Here is a 23,743-nt window from a genome sequence, read left to right on the forward strand (position 1 = left end):
ACGTATTTTTTTTTCCGTGCACACATATATATATATATATATATATATGGGAATTCGTATTATATAAATGGGCCGAAGTCGACCTCAAATCGTATTTGTATATATATATATATATGTACACACACACACACACACACACACACACACACACACACACACACACACACACACACACACACACGTACACAGAGACACACCACACACACATACAATAATATATTATCGCCAAAGCCAAAATAAGAAGACTAAAAAAAAAAAAAAAATGGATCGCTTCCGAGCGAGTACAATATTATTATTATAGTATCGTTTCCGTCGAGTCACCATTATAGTATCATATTCACTGAATGTCTTCAGGCGACAGTCCGAAGCTCACATTGTCTGTCTTCATCGTGGTCATCGTGAAACGGCAAATGTACGTGCCACTTCGAGACGTGTGTGCTCCCCGGCGCAGGCGATTCTGCCTGTTTGAACCCCAGCAGAGGAACAGCCGTTTGAATTCGTTACGGTACTTGCCTGCAAAACGGAAAAACGGATGACAAGGTATTTTTTAAAATTTTTTTTCAACTTTTATTATATATGGGTTCGGTCTGGGGTGGACAGTATCGTCTTGTCCAATAACAATCACCAACCCTCCTCTCCCCTATACGAGACTACAAAGTGTGGCCTCTATAAGGATAGTACGAGACCCCGAACTATATTATGTTATTAATTATTATATGTACAGAGTGTTCCATTTAGCGTAAGACAGGTATTATTATTATTATTATGTTGAGATACAATGAAATCTACAAATAATTAATATATCTTTAAAATGTCATTTTTTCTATGATGAAAATGTATCAATTTTGAATTTTTAAGTGGTAATACCAATATTTAATACCAGAAATTTCTGAAACTATGTTTTTCAAGAACTTCTTCGTCAATATTTTATTTTCATTTAATAGTTTTTGAGTTAAAGGTATAACCTTGTCAAAACACAATTACAGGGGAAGCTTTTTGGGTGTGTTTACATTTGGCCTTATTATTTCATGGTCAATCATCTGTATATTTATATACAAGCATACTTATTTCCCATTTTTCTTCAATAATGCAGTTATTTAAAATCTAATTTTGGAAATGTTTAATTAAAAACCATATTTTTAAATTCTTGAGATTTTTTGAAATACAAACTTCTGTTTTTCGAATTAGAACTCCTCTTTTCAACTATAAACTATTCAGTAGATAATATTTCTGAAAAATTTGATATATCAGAATCAATATTTGTTTTAGTAGTTTTTGAGTTATTTAACTTTGGGTTCTAAGGAAAAAAGATCCATAACAATAGGTTTTTAAAAGATCCAATGCTTACCCAAAATTCTGATACGATTAAGAATCATTAACGTAACGTTACATTATCATTAAATTGGCTATTAAGCGATTTAGCAGGTTGAATATTTTTAATCTTGACATTTTTAATGTAACGAATAATAATAATAATTATTATTATTTTTAAAATAAGTCATAATGAAAGCAATATAAATGTATATACTATATTAGTATATGTATTATACTATATAAAGTCATAGTTTATTGTCGTCAATTATAAATTATTTGTAATAATTATAATCTTATGACAATTTCTGGATAGCTATTTAGCCTACTTATTCTAAATATTTTAATATATCAACTGAGACTTGTATCACAAATTATATTTATTTTTAAATGTTAACCATTTTGTCTTTTTACTTTTTTGGTAATAAATTACTTTTTTTTATTATTTGTTCTGCCGTTGTTCATTATCTCCAAAAACATATCTTCGAGTTCCTCATGAGTTGAAAATTGTGATCCAAAAATCGACCTAAGCCATTTTTCTGGGTCATTAAACTTTTTATATACGCATTTCGAAGTTTATTCTCGCTATTTATCTGGACCAGTACTAAATATCATGCTCAATCGTTCAATAAATTATTAAATACCTACGGCAATAATGTTGGAAAAAAAAATATAAGTTGAGCGTTCTCAATTGAGTTCTACAAATTCCGTTCTCAGTCATATTTTACCGCATATAAGGACCACTCACCACGTTCAATAGATATAATTTAAATTTTATATTAGTATGTACTTCACTTATTTACATCTACAGTAGGTATATAAACTGAACAAGGTACTATTTTGGTATCTCATATTATATAACAACTATTTAATATACCATATTGCATGGCTATTATACAGTGTGTACCACCGTTCACTGTGTTTTTCAGTTTTTCAGTTTCCCAGTTTTTGCAAACCTTAAAATTGTATAACGTGGTGGGCCGTATAAAAATAAGTAGAGGAATGGCAAATGTGAATTATAAAAAGTTGAGGGATGCCATCTCACAGTACCCCCCTCCCCCACTTCGACCACTGGTCGTATAACAGCTGTACCTACTTTTCAGTACAACTTTGAACTGAATATTTTTGTAGATTTATAATATAAAAATGTAACCACTTCTCTCAAATCACTTCGGGGTCTGCTACTGGTAGGTACATATGTTTATTATAATTTTAGTAAAAAAATAGGTTAGGTCCAAAATTTAAAAGCAGTGAAGGCATTATAATAGGTCCGTTGGAAAATCAAAAGCAATAGACAAGTAAACGATAAGAATACATATACATTTTCAACTACACGAACTGTTGAAAACTATTATGAATATATTATTATAATGATAAAAATCATTTTTTTGCATTCAATGATTTGACTTACCACTCATGAAGTTATATATCAACGGGTTCACTGCACTGTTAGCGTAGCAGAGCCAATGACTTAAATTTGAAACTAGAGCTGTTGCTTGTGTTTGTTGAATGCCCACTGTAAATCTATAAATCAACAGAAATATGTTTGTTATAAATTATTATGATATAAGCGTAATGCCTGTACTATGTTATGAAATGGTTATCATAATATTATGTGTATTAAGTAAATAAGTATAGCGAGTATAACAATCATATTATTATGTAGTATAACTGTAACAACTCTATTTTCATTTGTCATGTCTTTTTAATTAAATATCAAACAGTTCATATTAAATTTACATGCACGTATACAGAATACAGATTCACCGAACATCCGTCTTGGGAAATAAATACCACGAAAATAAAGTTTCTTTGATTCTATTGTAATAGCTATGTAGATGGTATTGCACTAAAAATGTAATGTAATGTCACGACTAATATATAGGTAATATTCACATATTTAATTGTGTATGTATTAATCAATATTTTTTTTACTCGTTGAAAATAAAAAAATAATTTATAAAATTTACCATAACTATTAAATTATGTATTATGTTCAGAATCGTAATAGAAATTTAAATACTGTACTACTTTAAAATGATTATATTTATACAATTATATACAATTGAATCTTAATAAATAAAAATAAACTCGACTTACACATTTTTCGAGTAATTAGTATACTTCAAACATAAGTTGAAACACTTCTAGGGGTACAAAAATAACTGAAATTATACTATGTGGGTTTAATTTAAATCCAAATAAGTGACTAATCACAACTGTGATGTGCTGAGCCATTGCTATCATAGTTATTTTACCTAATGAATTCCAACGTGTAACATCTATTAGGTATCAGTTATTTAAATTACGCATTAAAAACATATCCAATAAGTACGAAAAAACATTAAAATATACTTTTCAAGTAAAATATACAGAATTTCAATTGTAACTTATCATACTTAGTAAGAATTTGGGATTGTTAAGTGATTTTTATTTTAAATACATTTTTAAGGAACTAAATTATTAGCAGTTTGTAGTTTATTATTAATTATTTTAATTATAGTGACGCCTATCTCTATTTAGGTATAATGACTATATACAAGTCGATAATGCAAAACATGTTTTTTACATTTTCATGAATTTTATATTATACACCAAAATGTCTTATTAAACAATGAGGAACCACTATTTTTGTCTATTTAAACGTGCCCTTTTTCTTAGAAAAGTGGGGTTTAAAAAAACAATTTTATTAAACATTTTCTTTCTCCAACGTATTATTTTCTGCAAAACAATCTATTTTTATTTTATTATAAAAGTACTATTTCCAATGTAAACAATATACATCGGGTATAAGTCCGATGCATAATGCACTAATGTGTTACAAATCTGGTATTAAAACTTTGTAGACCGCGTATTTAAGATGTTATAGGTCAGGGACATTGCATGTTTATATTATATTATATGGTTTTACTGTCCAGAAATAAAATAAAACTAGGGGATTGATACAGCGACCGCTATAAAAAAAGCAAAGTAATTTCGAATAATCAAGGGTCCTCTCTAGATTCTGAACTACGAAGTCCCGAGACAGTTGTCATCGTTAATTTCCCACATTCCAGCTCATCTATGTTATAATGCTGATCCGCGACTCTAAAAATATTTGCTTGTCAAATTTAATACAATTAACCAATTACTTCTGCAATGACTATATACATTTCAATAATTATTAGAATAATATTAAAACAAAAATGTGTATCATCAACATTTTGCAGTAAAATCGAATACAATAGTACTATAATAAGTAAGTAGGTATGTGTAAATATCGAGTCTAGATATTTTTTTGCTGCTTGACGTGATATTATTAATTTTTTTCAGTCCAAGTGATTGTTTTGTCACGCAGTGGTGTATATTTAAGGGTATTGTGGGGGGTCATTGCCCCAGACATCACTTTTTCGGGGCCAGCAAATTGTACATATGTATTGTAAGTTTTTATGGGCTTGAAAAATTGCCACTATAAAAACACTGTTGGGGGAGAGGGGGGGGGGGGGAGGTGAAGAAGACTTTAAAAAAAAATGTGTACCAATAAGGGCAGCAAAACCCTAAATACGCCACTGAAGGTGTCATGATAATATTTCTGTAGTTCATATATATATATATTTATATAAGTTGTACAAATAAATAGTGAGATTTACATTATAAAATATAGGCACAAATCGTAGATGTGGCGAAAAAGTAAGTTAAGCTATTTCAAACGAAATTTTAGTGAAAAATACACGCATAACATATTATAATAATGTATCAATGTTGTGCAATATTACTTATTATTATAATATATCTAACAAATGGTTTCTTATGTGTGAGTCATTTATTAATTTTGTCACATAATGACATGATGTTGTAATATTTATATTTTATAGGTCTTGGCACATTCATGATTTACACAATATGCACATCTACATTCGATGAGCCCTTATACTCTGAGAACAATACGTAGTTGCACACGTTTTACGGAAAAAGACCAATTTCATGTTATACACTATATTGAATTTTCTTCTCCCTCGTACCAAAAACAAAACGCACAGCAGCAGAATTTATTTAATCTCTGATTATCTCGACGGCGTACATGTGTACATAAAAAAAAACTTCGGTGGGCGGGGAAAACGATGGCATGCGAAATAAAAACACTCATCATCATCATCTAACCAGTCATTACACGCAGTGAAATAGCGTCGTTTTATAACCGTCTTGAATATTTTATTCGTCGTTTTTATTAGCCGTATAATAATATATATTAAGTCAATGGGCTCGTCAAATCGAAATGTCGTCGCTATAATTCTTCAACCTCACCGCCGTCTCACCCTCTCTCAGAACCCGTCACGAGTTATGTCACTCGAGCTACAGCGTAAGTATATTATATACATAACAGTTTATGTATATAACACACGCGACCACCATTATATAATATAAATACTTTTATAGACATAACACATACATTATTATACTATACGTATACATAAGCAATAAAGAGTAAAATTACAAAAAATCATCTGGTAAAGTATTATCTTGCCAGGGCATCACACGGTGCCCATGCATATTATATTATGTGTGTGTGATAGTGGGTGGGGGAGGAGTGATTTGCTCATAGCCCCATCCGTAGAAAATCCAATTTTTTTCCAGAATTTTTCCTCGGGACTTATTATGATGAACCTCACCGGAATCTATAGGAAAGATGTACTAATTATTCGCAAAAAAAAATTGCCAAAAACTAAGCAGTTGGGGCTGGAGACATGTATGTACGGTATCCTGTATAGTATACACTATACACCTTAAGCATGCGTGTATTGTATACGATGACTGTCCTCTCGATATTGTTTCGAGTATTGCAATTCGTAAGATCACAACGGATGGAGATGAGCGAATCCCGTATTTTTTTACGTTACATGCGAGATGATTGGATTTGACGAAGGATTTTTAAAGAAAGCGTGTCAGCTCTTACTCTAAATGAAAAATAAAACCTATTAAACAGTATTATTTTAGATAAAAAATTAATTGGTTGGTACACTTTCTTTTAGCTTACTATCTACGGCCAACCCTCAAAGGAATAGGTTGTCTAAATATTAACAAGTACATTCCCAATGCAAAACGTAATGTATTATTTCTATATCATAGTACATAATTCGAAGTTTGCTCAGTTTACGCTGGGTATAATAGGCTTTTAATTAAATATCCGGTTTTAGATTTCTCAGAAATAGAATCCCTGCACCTCCCTAATAATTGTTCTTAATGCCCGATTGTCCCAATTTTCTTTGCCTAGGGTCCTTCCGACCGCGTACATTAAAACGTCTGAACCCCTCACCTTTCCTAGCTCACGTCAAACACCGAAACTAACCGTTTAATATACCGTGTGTCTTCGAAACTAGGTACGCTCTATAACTCAGTTGCCCACATTACTCAGTACCGTTTACGTATTTTAAAATTCTGTCTGCGGGAGATTGATGATCCAATAGTCTAGTTTCATGTCCCACAAATAAAATTCAAAAATATTTACTGTGTAATGAGTAATATGGGTAATTTAATTGTACAGTTTACCCTGTTTTCAAGGACACACGGTATATACATGGCACTTTCCATCCATCTTTTCACAAGACGGTGTGGATATTTGCAGACGTTTTCGCTCCACAATATAATAATAATGTCTTGCTGCCGCTGTTGACGCAAAATTAACCTCATTAAATCGGCAAAATTAAACAAAGTATATGCGTATAAATATAACATATATATATATGTGTACATTATTATATCCATTAGCACGCACGCTCTACACACACACTCTCTAATGCAAGCCGTGATTCACCAGGTCGATTTTCACTTGATTTTAACGTTGACAATACTAAAATATAATAATACCCATAAACACATACAAAATAAGATTATATTATACACTATCAAGCGGTTATTTGTACGTAAGCATCCATTTCGAATGATATCATGCCTATGATCGTGCCACAACGACGTCAAAAATATTTATATGAGAAAAAAATCACGGGCGCACATTAAAATTTGAATCAATAATTTAATGCACACGAAATCACAATATATTTTATTTTATCGTTTACCTAACTATAGTATAATATGACAATAATATATTATATAATGGAAAGTTATTGAATTTTAAAAATCAATCACTGTTAGTGTCGTCACAAGTATAAGTATCTACGTATAGGTATATAGGTATCTAAATCGACTTTTCTGATAGAGAAATTCGATTACGCGGTATAACAATATCACGGAAAATCGAGTTTTCGGCCGGCCATTTTTCCACCGGGTAAAATATTGAGTCCGGTCCAAGTTGATTGTTGGTCTGTCGATAACAGTAACAAATAATGTCAAATGCGCATACCTACTGCAGCCATATAAAACTGATACACTTTGGTATGCTTTTACGCAAATCGTTTTTATCCCTCGAGAATACGACAACACGCGCCAACAATAACTCAGGTGTAGTTAAATATACATTTATTTATGAACGAAAACGACGAATTGAAATGCAACGCACAACGACGAGATATTAAAGAACGTCTTAACAATATTTACATACATTTTCCGAGTGTGAAAGTACGTTTATCGACTACTTGAGTAGTTAAGTGGTCTCTTACTATAATTTTTACAAAAAATGGAAAAAAACAAACACCGCGATCATATTATTTGCCCAAACTATTATGAAGTGAATGATGCTCTAACTATCATTTTTTATTTATTCGTAATAAGTTATATAAGTTATAAATTTAAAAATTGAAATTCTCATAAAATATTCCCAGGAAGATTAACATATAAATCAAATATTATAATACATATCATTTTCATTTGCAATACACGTATTTATAGTACCTATGTAGATGTTAGTTTATAAAACAAAATGAAGATTATATTATATTTCGGTTTATATAGTAGCGTGGATATATATGGAACTGAAAATATAATTTAATTTATCAGATAAAATATTTATATTTCATATAATTCGTTGAATAATAGTAATATATAATATTATATTATACAGATGTACAAATCCGTCTATTTCACACCATAAGCTTCTGTACTGTATTATAATAGGTATATCCAAAATAATTACGATGTTATAATAGTAGCATTTATTGATTTACCTAAGATGAAAATAAAAATATTTTTTTCTCACCATTTTAATGAACATAATATTTTGTATTAAATATATTAATCATAATATTCAAATGATTCAAATATTATTTCAAATTCCTTCTTTACAGTGATCCCATTTCCTAGGTCCACCATCCGATTTATTTCACAAGCTACTGCGGTTGATGGTCACCGGCTACTTCATATCCACCTGCCAGCGGACAACATTTAGTATTTGCGGTTTGCGTGATCTCGCAATTATAATTTTATAAAATTATAATATAATATGTATATTAATATACCAAGGTATCCGATTTAAAAAAACAAATTTATGTATCTTCATTTTCATTAAATATTGAATAATTGATTCCAATTAATCAAATACAATTATAAATATAATATATATTATTTTATTGATAAAAATTATTGATGCCATATTGCAAAAAATGTACAAAACGCTCATGGTTGGGAACGTAATAAAAAATATTTATTTTGTCAATAATTATCGTTTTATTTGCTATGATAATATTGCCGTTTATTTTTTACATATTATTATGTATCTATATTTTTTACCAACCATCACAAATCATCTGAAACTCATATCCAAGCAGTATGAGATGTTATAATGACGTACAAAACAAACATTAATTTGAATCACATATATTATACACCTAATATAAGCTTTTACCATAGATTTTCTTATTAATAATATTAAGTCTGTAAAAATGAAATTTTTTTGTTTTTAAAATTTAATGGGACTAAGTTAATATTATAGCATATGCAGCAGTCGATTAACATTATATTTAACATTTTACAGAACTCAATTTGTTCCATACGGTTTTATTGGGACCCAATTATATGAATCCGAATCCTATACCTACCATTTCGATTCCGATTCTTTGTGCTCTGCTATTTCTTTCGTACTTATATAATATATTATATAGCTAGTCCCCGTTACCCCTGGAGACGTTTGTATATAACAATATTTAATCCTTACAGTGCGTATTGGTCTTTTGTTTTGTCAACAAATCGTTTTAAGCCCCGGGCGTGCACAAAAACCAAACTTTATCGCGTAGTGCAAGCCAGCGTACGATTCTCCCGTGAGAAAAAACAACACACATTCGCAATAAATGCTTACACAGCACACCTTTATGAGTATTGTTGCATAATATATTATAATATTATGCAAATATCATTGTGACGATGCATTGTGACTATTTTTTGGTCAAAATGACAGAGGAGTTATAAATTATATTATAAGTCACCTATATATATAAAGCTGCTTCCGTTTTGAGTACCTATTATTTTATAGTTACACACATTATTATGTACTATGTGGAATTTACTGGTGAAATGTATGTAAAAAAAGAAAATAGTTGAAAGCAAAGACAGTTGGTATGTCAGACATGGTCAAAAACTTGGAGCAACATAAAAAACAACCGGTTGGGTAGTACATTTTTTTTCTAATGTGAAAGAAATGGCATAAATTAATTGATGGTTCCCAGAATCCTTATTGAGTGTTGTATAGTATCTGTTCTTAGCTAATTATGGGAATTATATGCGTGATGCGTTTGAAAAGAAGTTTGTCACAGAGTTTTGAGAAAAATGGTAGGTAGAAAGCTGACGGGGCAGTATGAGGAGGGATTTTCTACTTGTTAATCAGGTTTAGGGAATAAGAAAATTACTTAAAGTAAGAGTAAGTAAGAAAGCCTTAGTATTAAGCATAGTATTCTGTATGTGAGAAAAATGTATTTTTTAGGGAGTTAACGTGCTATTTTAGTGGTAATTAAATCAAAACAGGAAAACCTTATGTTTATACTGTGTATAAAAATATAATGTTTTTTAAAATTTTTATTTAATATATTTAAAATAAATTGTTTATTGGGAAACATTTAACAAATATATTGAGTAAACACTTAATACAGGATGTAATATGTATAATATAGTAGTACATAAACTCAATCATAGAACATCTGAACATATTTTGTTCCAAGATTAAATTGTATATTATATTAGTGCCTAAGCGAAAGTTATTGTTCTAGAACAAACACTTAAAATCAGGGGTCACTACACTCACTCGATTCATCGGCAAAATAAACAACTGTAAAATGTATGCAAATTTACGTTTACCGTACAATATTAATTGGGTAAATTTACCGAAATCACATTTCTATACCTTTAATGTTCAAGTATATATTGTCTTCGCGGCCAACACGTGGTGGTTTACCATGACGGGAAGGCGCGATCCGATCAAATTCAAAATAATTAAAGGCTGATTTGCATAAAACTCCCCATAATTTGCATACCTGCGTCCCATGGTAGGTACATACATACAATACATAATATAAACACAAGAATTGCCAGAGCCCCCGTGAGAAAATCGTCACACAGATCGCGTCGTGTGGTATCTACATGCAGGATGTTTCTGCAATGAATATGTCATTATTAGAACATTAGGGTTGACGAATTTTTTTGAGAATCGTTTACATACTGTCACATTGAACTTAGACTGTCGCAGTCCTTCAGTTTTGCCCTTATTCGTCGGTTCTTGTCGATGCTCTTTTGTACCATTTGCTGATAACTGCCAATATTGGATAAGCTCACGATATCTGTCATACTTAATACATATAATTGACATCCATTGATGGATAATTCTGCATATTGTGTACTGATACTTTTGAAATACTGATTGGCAATGCTACAAGACTATACAATGCAAATATTAGTAAATAATAATTTATTTGGCAGTTTAACCTACTACATACAAAATCAGTTATTATGCTTTTATGGTGTGTTAGAAATCATTAAATCCATTTCACTACTATACTGTTTGCCATTTTAAACATTATCAACAATCACCCTGAAAAGTGTACCCTTGGATGAACTATGACTCGTACCTATGATGTTGCTTGTGAATGAGTGAGTATCATATTATAAAATAAAGATAGCTTGTCAGAAATGTCCATGTATATAAAATATAATCATAAAATGCATACTTTATACTTAAAAGAAAAAAAATATAAGTAGAATAAATGGCAATGGAAAAGCCTATCAAAAAGTGTCCAATGCGGCCACCTTTACCGACATTTCAGTTCAAACCGTTATTAGGTGACACATGCTATTATGTGGGCAAAAATATAAGTAAATACAACTAGGTTTACACCTCAAATGTCAAAAACATTGGATAGAACAATATTCAAAACTAAATACAATAAACGTCAATATTCGAATATGGCGAAACTCAGGCATAAAAAGAAAATACTAATCTATTTTAAATTGCCTTTAAATATGGCACATATTCACAACACAAAATCACCTCTTGGCCAAAAACTATTCTCTTAGAATATATGAACCATGTGTAGGGCATTAAACTGGTGCCAAAAATATGAAGATAAGTATAACAAACATACACCTAGGTAGAAATACTATATATTATGATAATATAAACCATCATAACAGATAAGAAAGGATTATTACAACCAAATACATCTCTAATCGAACACAAATATCAGTTTCAAGAAAACTAAATTGCAGAATTTAATTTTGGTTAAGCTTGCCTACATGGTTACATACTAGTCTGTAAATATAATTTAAATTAAGCTTACCTATATACTATATTGTAAATATAATTTTTATAACTAATGGCCTTGAATGATAATGTTATTTTAAATTTTAGTTTAAAAAAAAAAGTACAAATATATTATCATATAATGTCACCAATTTTAAAATTTTTTTCAGTTGAATCGCCTTTTATGGACACGAAGCTACTAGGTATGCCACTATAGAGAAATGTTAGCTGTTTACTCGAGTAGAGGCCTTTAGTGAACTTTATCATAGTATTATATTCTACAAGCGACATTTGAATTCACGTAAAGTCGTGAATTTAGTTTTACTTTTCAAAACCAATCACATATCATGTGGTGATCCTCGACTGTAGATAATTTGACGCCATTTAAAAACTACAGAAACATTCTGCAGCCGTGTAAACCGAATTCGTATCTAACTTTACAATATACACCTATACTTGTATACATAAATTATATATATTTGTACATCTGTATAGTACTCAAAATCCCAAAGTTTACCCCGAACGAATTCAAGAATCTCAATTATAATTTGAGTAGGGATCTCTTTTTAATTTTCTCGAATTTAAACTTTGAAAAGGTTCAATTCATCTGACTAAAAAAAAACAACAAACATTTCATTGTAAAATCAATATACTATGTAGTATGTACCTATATTAATGCTTGCTCCATATAGAATCTAAAACTTTTAATTTTGAAATGTGTCGCTTTTGAATATACCTATAGTCTATACATTATGTTTGCGTAAGCTCGGACACAGACAATATAAACAATTTAATTACATGAATTCAATTACGTTTCGTTTCAACAATAATTTGAATGCTAATATAAATAATATATACAATAGGTATACTATATAGTATATATTCAATTTGAAAAAAAAAACCAAAAAATGTACAACGCTAATCAAACGGTTGATTTCGTTTGTGTTTCATAATATTATTATTACTATTACTGTAGTAGTGTCGATATTATTATTGAGGCGACCCCACGGATGATGACGCCATGACGTGCACGTGATGAGCTACTTTTGAAATGCAGGTTTTGGCTCCAAACATAATACACGATTTTGGGGACGGTAAATACAATAATATGCGTGAGTCCTAATTAAACTTGAAAACACTGCGACGAATATATAATAACATTAATAGTGCTGTTTACTTTTCGCTTTTTCGTACATGCGTGTACGTACATATTATTACGTGCGAGCGATGACGGACGCGTACCCGCTGCAGGTAAACTTTTTGAATTATAATAATATCACGCCAAACCCGTATTTATACTTGAATACCGTAAGCTGAAGAGGGAACTCTCCGTAAACATCCATTAAATGACAAGGAAATTTGTATAAACTATAAAGAATCAATTATATTATATTACGTTCTGTGTAGGTAACAATTTATTCTGCAGGGATATGTTTTTTTGATCAGACATAATATTATTATTATTGTGTATCCGTGCAATGACGTATTTGATCTATCACTCCCTTCTTCCCCTTGAAAGTTATTTTTTCATATGTAATTATGTGTATATTTATAATATTGTGTCTAAAACTGTGAAGACGGCATTCGACAAAATAAAAAATCAATATTATTATAGGTAAAACAAAGAATAAGAAAATTTGATGAATATGTAGAGTAAAATACGCATAAAGACGTTATATTAAAACAATTATACTGAATAAATAAAAGTATTTTTTTTTTTTTTTTTTTTTTTTTTGATCTTAAGCTTCGGCAACTGAGGCCATTAGCTGTAGTAGGATTTGTATTGTAGGTTTGTAATGTATATTTTGGGACGATAGGGGGGAACACGTGTGTGTTTGTTTTTGGCAGAATTTCGAATGGGGCACCCGTAGGTTTCTGCCATGCCCCGGGGGTGGGGGATGGCAGCACTTGTTCTCCGGTCACCGCGACTTGTCCGGAGAAAAATGCCGCCCGGTAGCCGAGGATCGAACCGCGACCGGCTGCGTCGCAGCGGACGCGTCAGACCACTCGGTCACCTCATCCCCCAAATAAAAGTATTGTCTTTGTTTTCTTGGGAATTTTTTTTTTGATATTTCAATTTTTAAATTTAGTTTGAAAATAAGTAAAATATTACAATTTATATTTTATCATAACTCGTTTTAAAACTAAAATATCATAAAACAGTTCAAAGAGAACATAGATAATACAGTTACTTTTAAATTTGATTATAAGTCAGTTCACTCCAATACAAACACTAAGAAACTCAACATGTACTGTTCAACGTAAATTTGTAGGTACCCACCTACGTGCATGAAATTCCACCATCTGTCAATGTAACTCACGTGTTTGTAATGTTTGTATTCATTTTTGAAAAACAGCTATTGACTATTGATTTTCAAATGAAAACTAAATTCTCAATTTCTTAATCAAAGAACACTTTTCTACAAACGATTATGTTTATTACAATATCTATCGACATAGTTTTGTCAGCGGTCATATTTCAGATAAATGGGTGAGTGAATTGTAAATTTTAATATTAAATAGAAAATTATTGCTTCAATAAGTATTTTATAACGAGCCATAAAGATATTCTTCCTCAGAATTAAAAGTGAACTGCAGTTCAGACAAATTTGAAAGTGAAAAAATATGTATACACTCTTGAGAAAAAGCAAAAAACGTTTTTAAAATAGAATCACACGATGTATAGTACACAATTCTACTATCACTCCTCGGGCGGATAATTTAATGGAGTACGAATAGATTCCCTGGTACTTGATTATCTAAATCGAGATCTGTAAATTTATTCCAGGGAAATTAAGAGATATGTATGAGTTCCCATTTCGACCAATATCAATGATGAAAAATGAGAAAAATAAATATTTATGGGGTAATGATGTGCGAATATAACCAAAACCTCATTGGCAGATATCAATTTTTGAAAGCTGTGTGTTTCAAATATTTACTTTCCCCTCAATTGTCAACTATGGCCTATAGTGTTTGAAAAAAAGTAAACTGACAATGATTGACAACATAAAAAAATTAAATAAAAAAAGTTTAATCTACTTTTAAATAGCCACGATGACATGATGGTACACAATAAATTAAAATAATGAGGAAATTCGCCGAACTTAATAACTAAAAAAAAAAATGTTCGGTGACTTGCAGTCAACCTATCCAAGGTAACTCTATGGCAGCACTAATAGGTTGAAGTTGGGGAGTCAACTTATTCGTCCCACAATAATAAACTCGAGAATCAACCCTCCCACGCTGTACTTTCATGTAGGCTTGTGAGATCAGTATTATGCGTATACTTAAACTCGGCAAGACATAATAATATTCGTTATTTTATTATTTTAATTGTTTTCAAAAGGTCAATAAATAAAAAAAACTATTAAAATATGTAGACACATTAAACGCCGTTTCTTTGGGGGTGGAATGGGTCTGCATTATCGTTAACCAATATGCGACCAAAAGTTTAATGACCAAAAGTTGTTCGATCGTCGTTTATTTTGCTATCCTATATTCACACTTTTCTTTTTATATTCACGACCTCCCTACCAGAGCAATAAAAACGTACGTTTCATTCATAACACACAGTTGCAGTGCGCGCATACTCCACGGCAACGAATGACACCCGCCTAAGAAATATTCGCTTCCGGCGTCGATAAATAAAGAGGCCGTGGGCCTCGAGCTTTAATCCGGTAGATTGGGTTTTCGGGATCGACGGGTGCGTCACCGGAGGCGGCTTTTTACCGTGCCCTGGACCGGAAACTGCCGCGATTTATCAGTCGAATGGATTACGTCCCGGGCCCGACTGGCGACTACATATTATTATTACACCAAATATACACACGAACAGATACCGAAATACTTTTCGGGTATTGCGAGTGACGGGATTTGGTGTTTGGACGGCCCACGCATGTGAATATCATAATGTTGTTGTAACGTTTTTTTTTTTTTTTTAAACGTTATTCCTGTACCGATTCCCACACATCTTCATGTATTTCGATACAGATGACATTTTGTGGAATATTATATACGTATATGTATGTATGTACATAGTCGATATTGTGGTATTTCGATGACGAAATTGCGTGACGATAACGCAGTTTTGTAAACGAGTCTACGAGGGTATATTAGACAGGGAGAAAGCTCACCCCGATTTTTGCCTCATAATAATTTTTAGATTTTTGGAATTGCTAAATATTTTTAAGGATCATTTTTAAAAAAATTAGATTCGTTTAACATTTAAGTCGTGTCATGTGATCGATTCAAGTTGTATTTTGTTTAAAATGAGAACTACTCTTTTTACTTTGAATGATTAAATGGATAATTTTTTTGAAGATGATGATGCACATATAAGTATACTAAAATTCGGACTAGAAGTTCGTGAGTTCTAAAATTTTGAATAGATAGATTTTTGAAAGGATAATAATAGTTCATAATAATGAATTTAGAAAATATAGGTGATACCTATGATGATTAGAAAATCATGTTAATTACCTTAAATAGTATAGTTTGTAAAAATTCTCTGAGCATAATAGTTATACTACATATATTGTTATAACTAAATATTACATTTATTGTATAATTTGTGTAAAACCGGACAAATATTAAAGACTTGAAGATTGATAACTCAGAAACGTTACAATCGACATTTGATTTATACGCATGTCAACATTTTAAACAAAATTGCCCACTTAATAATATTTACTGTAGAAAAAAAGAAGTGATAATAATGAGCCATCACAAGACAGTCAGACACTCCTTAAATTATAAAAAAAAAATAGTATCATAGGTACATTGATATCAGGGTGCACCTATAAGTTATATTACAATATATTATATGGGTAATATAAATATGTATATATTAATATTATGATACCGATGTGGTTTGATTTGTTTCTGAAGAGTTTCTCACTATTTTGTAGTTTTTGTCCACGTTTGTAGTCTAAAATCCTAAAAGTACGTATATGCTGTACAATGTGAATTCTGATTTATGATTTTTGAGCTAAATCGAACAAATTTAACACGTGTCGACCATCGTACAGTTCAAAGTTTTGATACAGCATATTTAATATTATAATATTTTGATGATAGTTTGTATACATACAAGTCTATAGACTACAACGTAAGTTTTAATGAACACTACGTGGTACCTATACGTTTTACGTTTAGAAAATGATAAAGTACAGTCCTGTGGTTGTAGCCTAACAGATGTCTGTTAGAATGGCTCTCCATAATAGGTAACTTTTAACTTTGTGTGTGGCGATTACATAACAGCTGTTTTTACCCATTTTACCTGTCTACTTCCAAAATACGTTATTAGGTATATTATATATTTTCTTCAGTGTGTATTAATGTTATTTTGTAATGAACATCCATAGCTCCAAAAAAGTTAAACCGATCAGAAAACAAACGAGTTCAATTTTGCGGGCAACAACTTAAGAACTGACAATACCAGATGTTCGGAATTCCTTAATTTTCGTTCGGTCCAATGTTCCTTCTCTTCCTATTCTACTCATTTTAAAAATATTAGTGATAAATTACATAAGTTTGAAGATAATTAGGTACAGTAGGTATACTAGTAGGTATGAAAACTATAATGGATAATTATTGTATTAAAATATCAAAGTTAAAATTGTGTATAATATGTTTTTCTACGTGGTATTATACGCCAGTACTGCGTTTTCGAGTAAATACAAATCGTCCACGGACTGCATTACGTAGTTACAAAAGTTAAATTCAAAATTACTATCGATGAAGTAGGCATTACAATGTCTAATATAGATATAAAAATGAGACACGTGAGGGAATAATCGTGATGAACATAATGCAATTATAGCTATACGGGACCAGTGGTGTCGGTGTGACATATAACTAGGTATTGTCCGGATATTATAAAACACAAGCATGCAAAATATTGAATAATGAAAAACAAATTATTTTCAACACAGTTTCGGTTTATCATCCAAGTTCCCGTAAGACCGTACATAATACTGCTTCTGGTACTGTTTTTGCAAGGAACAAATAAGATTCCGGACCAGAGCAAGACGATTCCCCCCGAGGCCGGTGAGTGAGACTACGTGTACCTATTATTGACTAATCCCGCTTCCACATATATTGAAAATAACGGACTAAATACAATTGTTTTGTCATCGAAGAAATGTTCCAATGATCACACATCAACTGTGCACAAAATATTGAGCCATACCCCTCAAAACCACACGCTAAAGTCACACGTGTTCCACAGAAATGGTCTTTAACCCAAACTTTCAAAGAAAAGCAATATTTATACAATCTTAGAAAATTCATTATTATTTACCAAATAATTAATGTTGGACAACTTTCTTTGTGGACTATACTAACATTTCGTTTAATACAATTTATAAATAAATGTAGTACTTTCCTGGGTATTGGGACCAACAAAAGTTAATCTCTATGTCCCTATAATAGTCCGTTTCATTCCTCAGCTCCTTAATATAAATATATATTAGCGTGTATAATATACACGACATACTTTGTGATGTAGGTGGTGTGGAAACGAACTACCGAGAAAAGGTTTTATTGTTTCAAACAAATTGATTAACTTTCCTTTCTACGCAGCCAATATTACACTGAGTGTACATCACTACAGTGATAAAAATATTACAGCTCCATAGGTGTATTATATACAGTTGTATAGTCTCGTATCCATTTGTGTAAAATTTTTTAAACAAAAATCGTTTGTATAATATAATTCGAAACAAAATACTATAGGTAACCTACTTTTCAAAATTGCATATTTTCAAAATATGTTGTAGTAATATAATACAATACTAGAAAGCTGATCCCTCACGGCTATGACCGTGACAAATTAAATGCCCGTGGATTTACCCCTTCTTGAACTCTATTAAATGTAAGGTGTACAGATTTTGAACACGGCGTTGTTTTGATCAGATATAAAATACGGATGTGAAATTATATCCAATCATAATAACTATTTTATTTACCAAGTAATATTATAACAACTGTGAAAACCCTATCAAAATCGGTCCTTACTTTTCGAAGTATTTCCCAGACAGGCAGTGAAATCTAACCGTGCAATCAGTATAATAGTATATATATTCATGAAATATTACATTTCGTTTAGTACGTTTATATGTTTTAATCACAGCGTATGTACCTATACAATTATAATACTTTTCACTTGTAATACGGATATTTGAGATTACTATTTGCATTATTGATATTTATACATCTTAAACGTTTTAAATTTTCATCCTATGAGTAAATACATTTTATATTTTGAAACAATATACTAATATATCTTTAACTATCGTAAGAAACTCACATTCAAACACAGATAATATTCCTACCATCAAGTTTCATAATAGATTCACTCTAATGTTTAAAATAACGAATCTAAATGTGATCTGGGCGTAAATTTACTATGTTTTTCACTCGTAAGACGAAGACAAAAAATGAACGTGTAAAATCTTCTTAATAAACTTAACAAATTTTAATTGTTTGGTAAGACGCTCTGTACAGTGCACATACACTCCGTAAAAAAGAAGATATTTTAATTATCGATTTTTCATAAAAACAAATCCATAGAGAATAAAATAGAAACCTTATACGTTTATACCTATAACTATTGAAAGTTACGAATTTACATTTCCGATGAACCAAGACGGAAATAACTTTTATATCCAATGACCGCCTTTACGATTTGTTTTCTTTGCGGTGCACGACGTTTTTCTCTTTCGAAATAAATTCCACCGTTTCGATACGCGTATTTTATGCAAATTACATCATTTACATATTTCTTAGTATTGTCACGGAAATATACTTGATTTTCTGAGAACGAGTGGCACTTTGACGAATCATTATTCGACGTCCCGAGAAAAGCATTTTAATTAGTCAAATCGGGACGGCCATCCTATGTGTTTCGCGAACGGCTATTTCTATAAAAAGACTCGTGTTCATGGTTCTATGGTAAAATAATATAATACATCGTCACCGCGTTGTGTCACGTGGTTGACGAAACAATTAGCTGTACCCAATTTCAACTGACTTTGATTTTAATGACATTGTGAAATCAATCCTTATAATATTAAGATGCCGATCGAGAATAACGTAGGTACAATTCGCTATATTAATTTGATTTTAAGGTAGGTAGAACCGACGAACATTTTGCTCCTTGCAATTGGTGAGACTTAAATATTCAAAGCACGTGAATCAAGAGGAACATGATGTTAATTTTTCTGAACAGCACCATTTGGACTTCCCTCTTGATCGTCCGTAAAACAATATAGACTCGTTTCAGATCCAAAAAGTGCTACATTGAAATAAAAAATTGTTCAACAGAGTAATTTCCAATTTTTAACTATTCTATCTTTTGTCATAATGATTGATTTTTAATTACTGTCGAATCTAATAGTTAACGAAAGTGTTCTAGGTTAAGTCTTATAATTTGCTTTTTGTTCTAGGCAAATGTAAAAAAAAATACTATAACGTCAGCACCTACTGACAAATGTCAGTTACAAACTAAAAAGTTCTACAGATAGAACCTTTCTGTTGGTAATATTTTTTTTTTACTTGGATATTTTTTGTTCAGAACTAAATGTAGTTTCCCGAAAACTAAATATGGTAAAACAAAATTTAGATGTGTCGTGATGCTGAAACCAAAATAAATTTGATAAATGTACAAAAATTAGTATTGATGTAATATTATAGCCTATAGGGTTTCCTAATCATTGGTGTTTTCTAACAATTGTTTGAATTATATTATGGTTTTGTTCAACACAATTTTCCGTTTCAGATAATATCGTTAGTTTTTCAATTGTTATTAATTTTTACACTAAAACTATATATTAAAATATATTTAATTTAATTTATTTTCTTTCAGTTTTTCAGAAGGTACCAAATTTGACATGCAGTAGTTAACGTGTTATCTATCGAGCCAATATGATTGTTTGCGAGATTGAATTATGGAACATTGATAGCTAAACCGACATATTAAGTATAAACAAAAATTGATTTAGCGTATTTTTGTTCTGAATTTGCGTATTTATCTATTATAGTAGTGTTTAGAGTTAATTAAGTAAATTTATGACTTTTAGCTTTTAAACATATCAAATATAACACTATTTTCTACAAACCAACTCTATAGAATTTTTTTTTCGAATAGTGAATAGTATATAAATATTAAAATAGCACAAGCATCATTGAAGTAAGCATTAAAAATATATTTTATGATATTCATAAAGTCACTGAATTTGTGATTTTTGTTTTAGGAATAATTGAGATTTTTCATTTAAATTAAATCCGTAAGTCGATTTTCGTTTGATATAAAATATGCATATGATTAATTATTTAGTTCGTCTCGACTGTAGCACCCACGGTTATTGATAACTGTTATACCACCTATACAACTTTGTTTGGATTTATTTTGTAAGATAAATAAAATATTTTATCTTCAAGAAACCAACTTCACAAATTCAAATGCCACAAAATTCCCCAACTACAGTGATTTTAGCAAACACAAAAAAGACGAATCTCCTAGCTGCGATGGACTTGAACAGTGCCGAAACTTTCGATGGAATCCTCGGACAAAACCCAAATCAAAACAAAAAATCCTGAAATTTCTAAAATTATCTAATCTAATAGACCAAATTTAATCGTATTATTAAACTAAGAATAGAATGTATAATAATTGTAAATAGTAATTAAAACATGTCAACTAATGGTCTGTGCTGCCAATCTGCAATTTAGATCAATAAAAAAATATTATCACAACCTTATTATCTAATTATATAACAGAAATAACCAGTTATGGAGCCAATTTATTGAATTCAAATTGTTTGCATAGGTACTTATAAATATATTTTATGAAGCACGTAGTTATTAAATGTTTGGTTCTAAATAATATTTTATATACCAATTATTATGTAGCCTGACTGGAGAAAAACAATGTATCACATTTACATATTATTCAAACGACCGATCGGTTATGGAATTTATTACTGCTAAATAAACTATTAAAATATTACACTTGAAATTGATTTTACAACTATTATTGGTTATCAAAAGATTTTTGTAGGGTGATAGTATACGTTAATATAAATCATATTAAAGTAAATGGACTAAGTAATTATGTATAATGTATCTATAAATATACGTAATATAAAATATATTTATTATAACGTAAGTCACAACACTCGGAAGTTAAACATGTGTCTTTGTATAAAGGTAAATGGCTGTTATCATAATTCACGTATCACGTGTGTAGTGTGTGAGTACGTTTAATATAATAATATGATACCGTACAGGTAAAGTAGTATTTAATTATTAATTTCACCTCAACAAGTTCATCAGGTGCACGGGAAAGAAGCACAGTGCGAACATGACCACAACTGCCACCAACATTTTCGCCGCTTTCCTTCTGGCTTTTATCTGAGCCATCGTGCTGGTACACCCCATCGTCGCCGTCCGGTTGAACCCTGCGAAATAAACTTCCCAGTGAGTAAATTCGTACGTGTCTTGCGCTCAGGTGGTTTTTCGAACTTATTAAAACTTAGTTTTAACATTTTTAATATAAGAATATATTCCATCGCTCAAGAGCACCTGGAAAATTTACACTGCGGTTTACAATTTCGCGATGCACGGTTTAACCACGAGTACCGTGATCATACGTGTTGCAGAAGGACTGCGGTGTTGATAAATAAATAACACCATTTAATAATGCATAATGGCTTAGTGCCTAAGAAGTAAAAATGTCAATATTTTTTTGCTGAAAATCGGGAGACCTCTTAATATTTTCTATATTCAAAAACGCTGTGAGTGGTATATTTCAAACAGTTTTTTTATCTTGGTAGTTTTTCACAATATATTGAGACATTTTGAACAAGACCTATCCTACTCACTAATTTTGTTCAATTTAATAACCCATACTCTGTTTGCATGTAGAATGTGGCTATTTCGCGTATAAGACTAGAGTGGGGAATCGGGGATTTGGGTAGTCGCAATGGTGTGCGACGCGTTTTGGTTTGTGCGCAGTTCTATTATATCGTTGAACGGAGTAGACAAACGAAACATCCAGAGTGTGTCTACAGAAAACCAATCAAATATGTCTTAAATAGTACTTTTACTTCTATTTTCCGATCATCTAAAAAACTATTAGCATTGCCTATATATTTACACTTCAAATTTTTAATGTTGATACCTAGATAATCATTAATTATGATTGAAAAGTAGGGCTTAGAGTAAACGATAATTGCTACCTAGCTTTTAGTTTCTACGCCAAAGCGTATCTACGTACGATCCACATGGCTTGGACTGTAGACACGCTTTTAAAAAATATAAAGTACTTTATGCACTGGACTGTATTAATAGTATACATTGTTGTTTAGTATTACGATTGCAATAAATTTATTTTCATGCACTTTCATATATTTTTTATTGAATACTTAATTTTTTTTAATGTCAATAAATAAGACGAGTTTCGGTGAAGTATATTTAAGACTATAAATCGAGTGGTTATTTTTGTACATTAATGTAATGTTATAGTTTTATTTGTTATTACAATAATACAATAACACAGTAATTGTTTTATGCAAAATATCTCTTCTTCCACGATAAATAATAGTGTACTCAAGTATTTTACAAGCACGCTTCAATATTTTTCTCGAAAGCTGCTTTCATTACATGGTTCTTAAAGCGATCACGACTTCAAACGTTCTAGACGTATCATTTATTAATTGATATCGTTAAAAAAAATAAACAAAAAATAAACGGTATTCTCAGGAAGGAAAAAAA

General features: G+C 30.8%; 1 protein-coding gene across 1 annotated transcript in view; it reads right to left on the reverse strand.

Annotated features, from left to right (window-relative positions):
- Window positions 1-213: 213 nt before the first annotated feature.
- Window positions 214-23,743, reverse strand: part of LOC111033179 (orexin receptor type 2-like) — a 150,243-nt gene continuing 126,713 nt past the window's right edge. Inside the window, exons 6-8 of the mRNA XM_022313820.1 lie at window positions 22,287-22,428; window positions 2,723-2,835; window positions 214-513 (exon numbers count right to left, since the gene is read on the reverse strand). Coding sequence (XP_022169512.1) covers window positions 338-513; window positions 2,723-2,835; window positions 22,287-22,428 — 431 coding nt within the window. The 3' untranslated portion in view covers window positions 214-337. The remainder of the gene's footprint in view (window positions 514-2,722; window positions 2,836-22,286; window positions 22,429-23,743) is intronic.

Source organism: Myzus persicae, unplaced genomic scaffold (assembly GCF_001856785.1).
Source record: "Myzus persicae strain clone G006 unplaced genomic scaffold, MPER_G0061.0, whole genome shotgun sequence".
Classification (NCBI taxonomy): Eukaryota; Metazoa; Arthropoda; class Insecta; order Hemiptera; family Aphididae; genus Myzus; species Myzus persicae.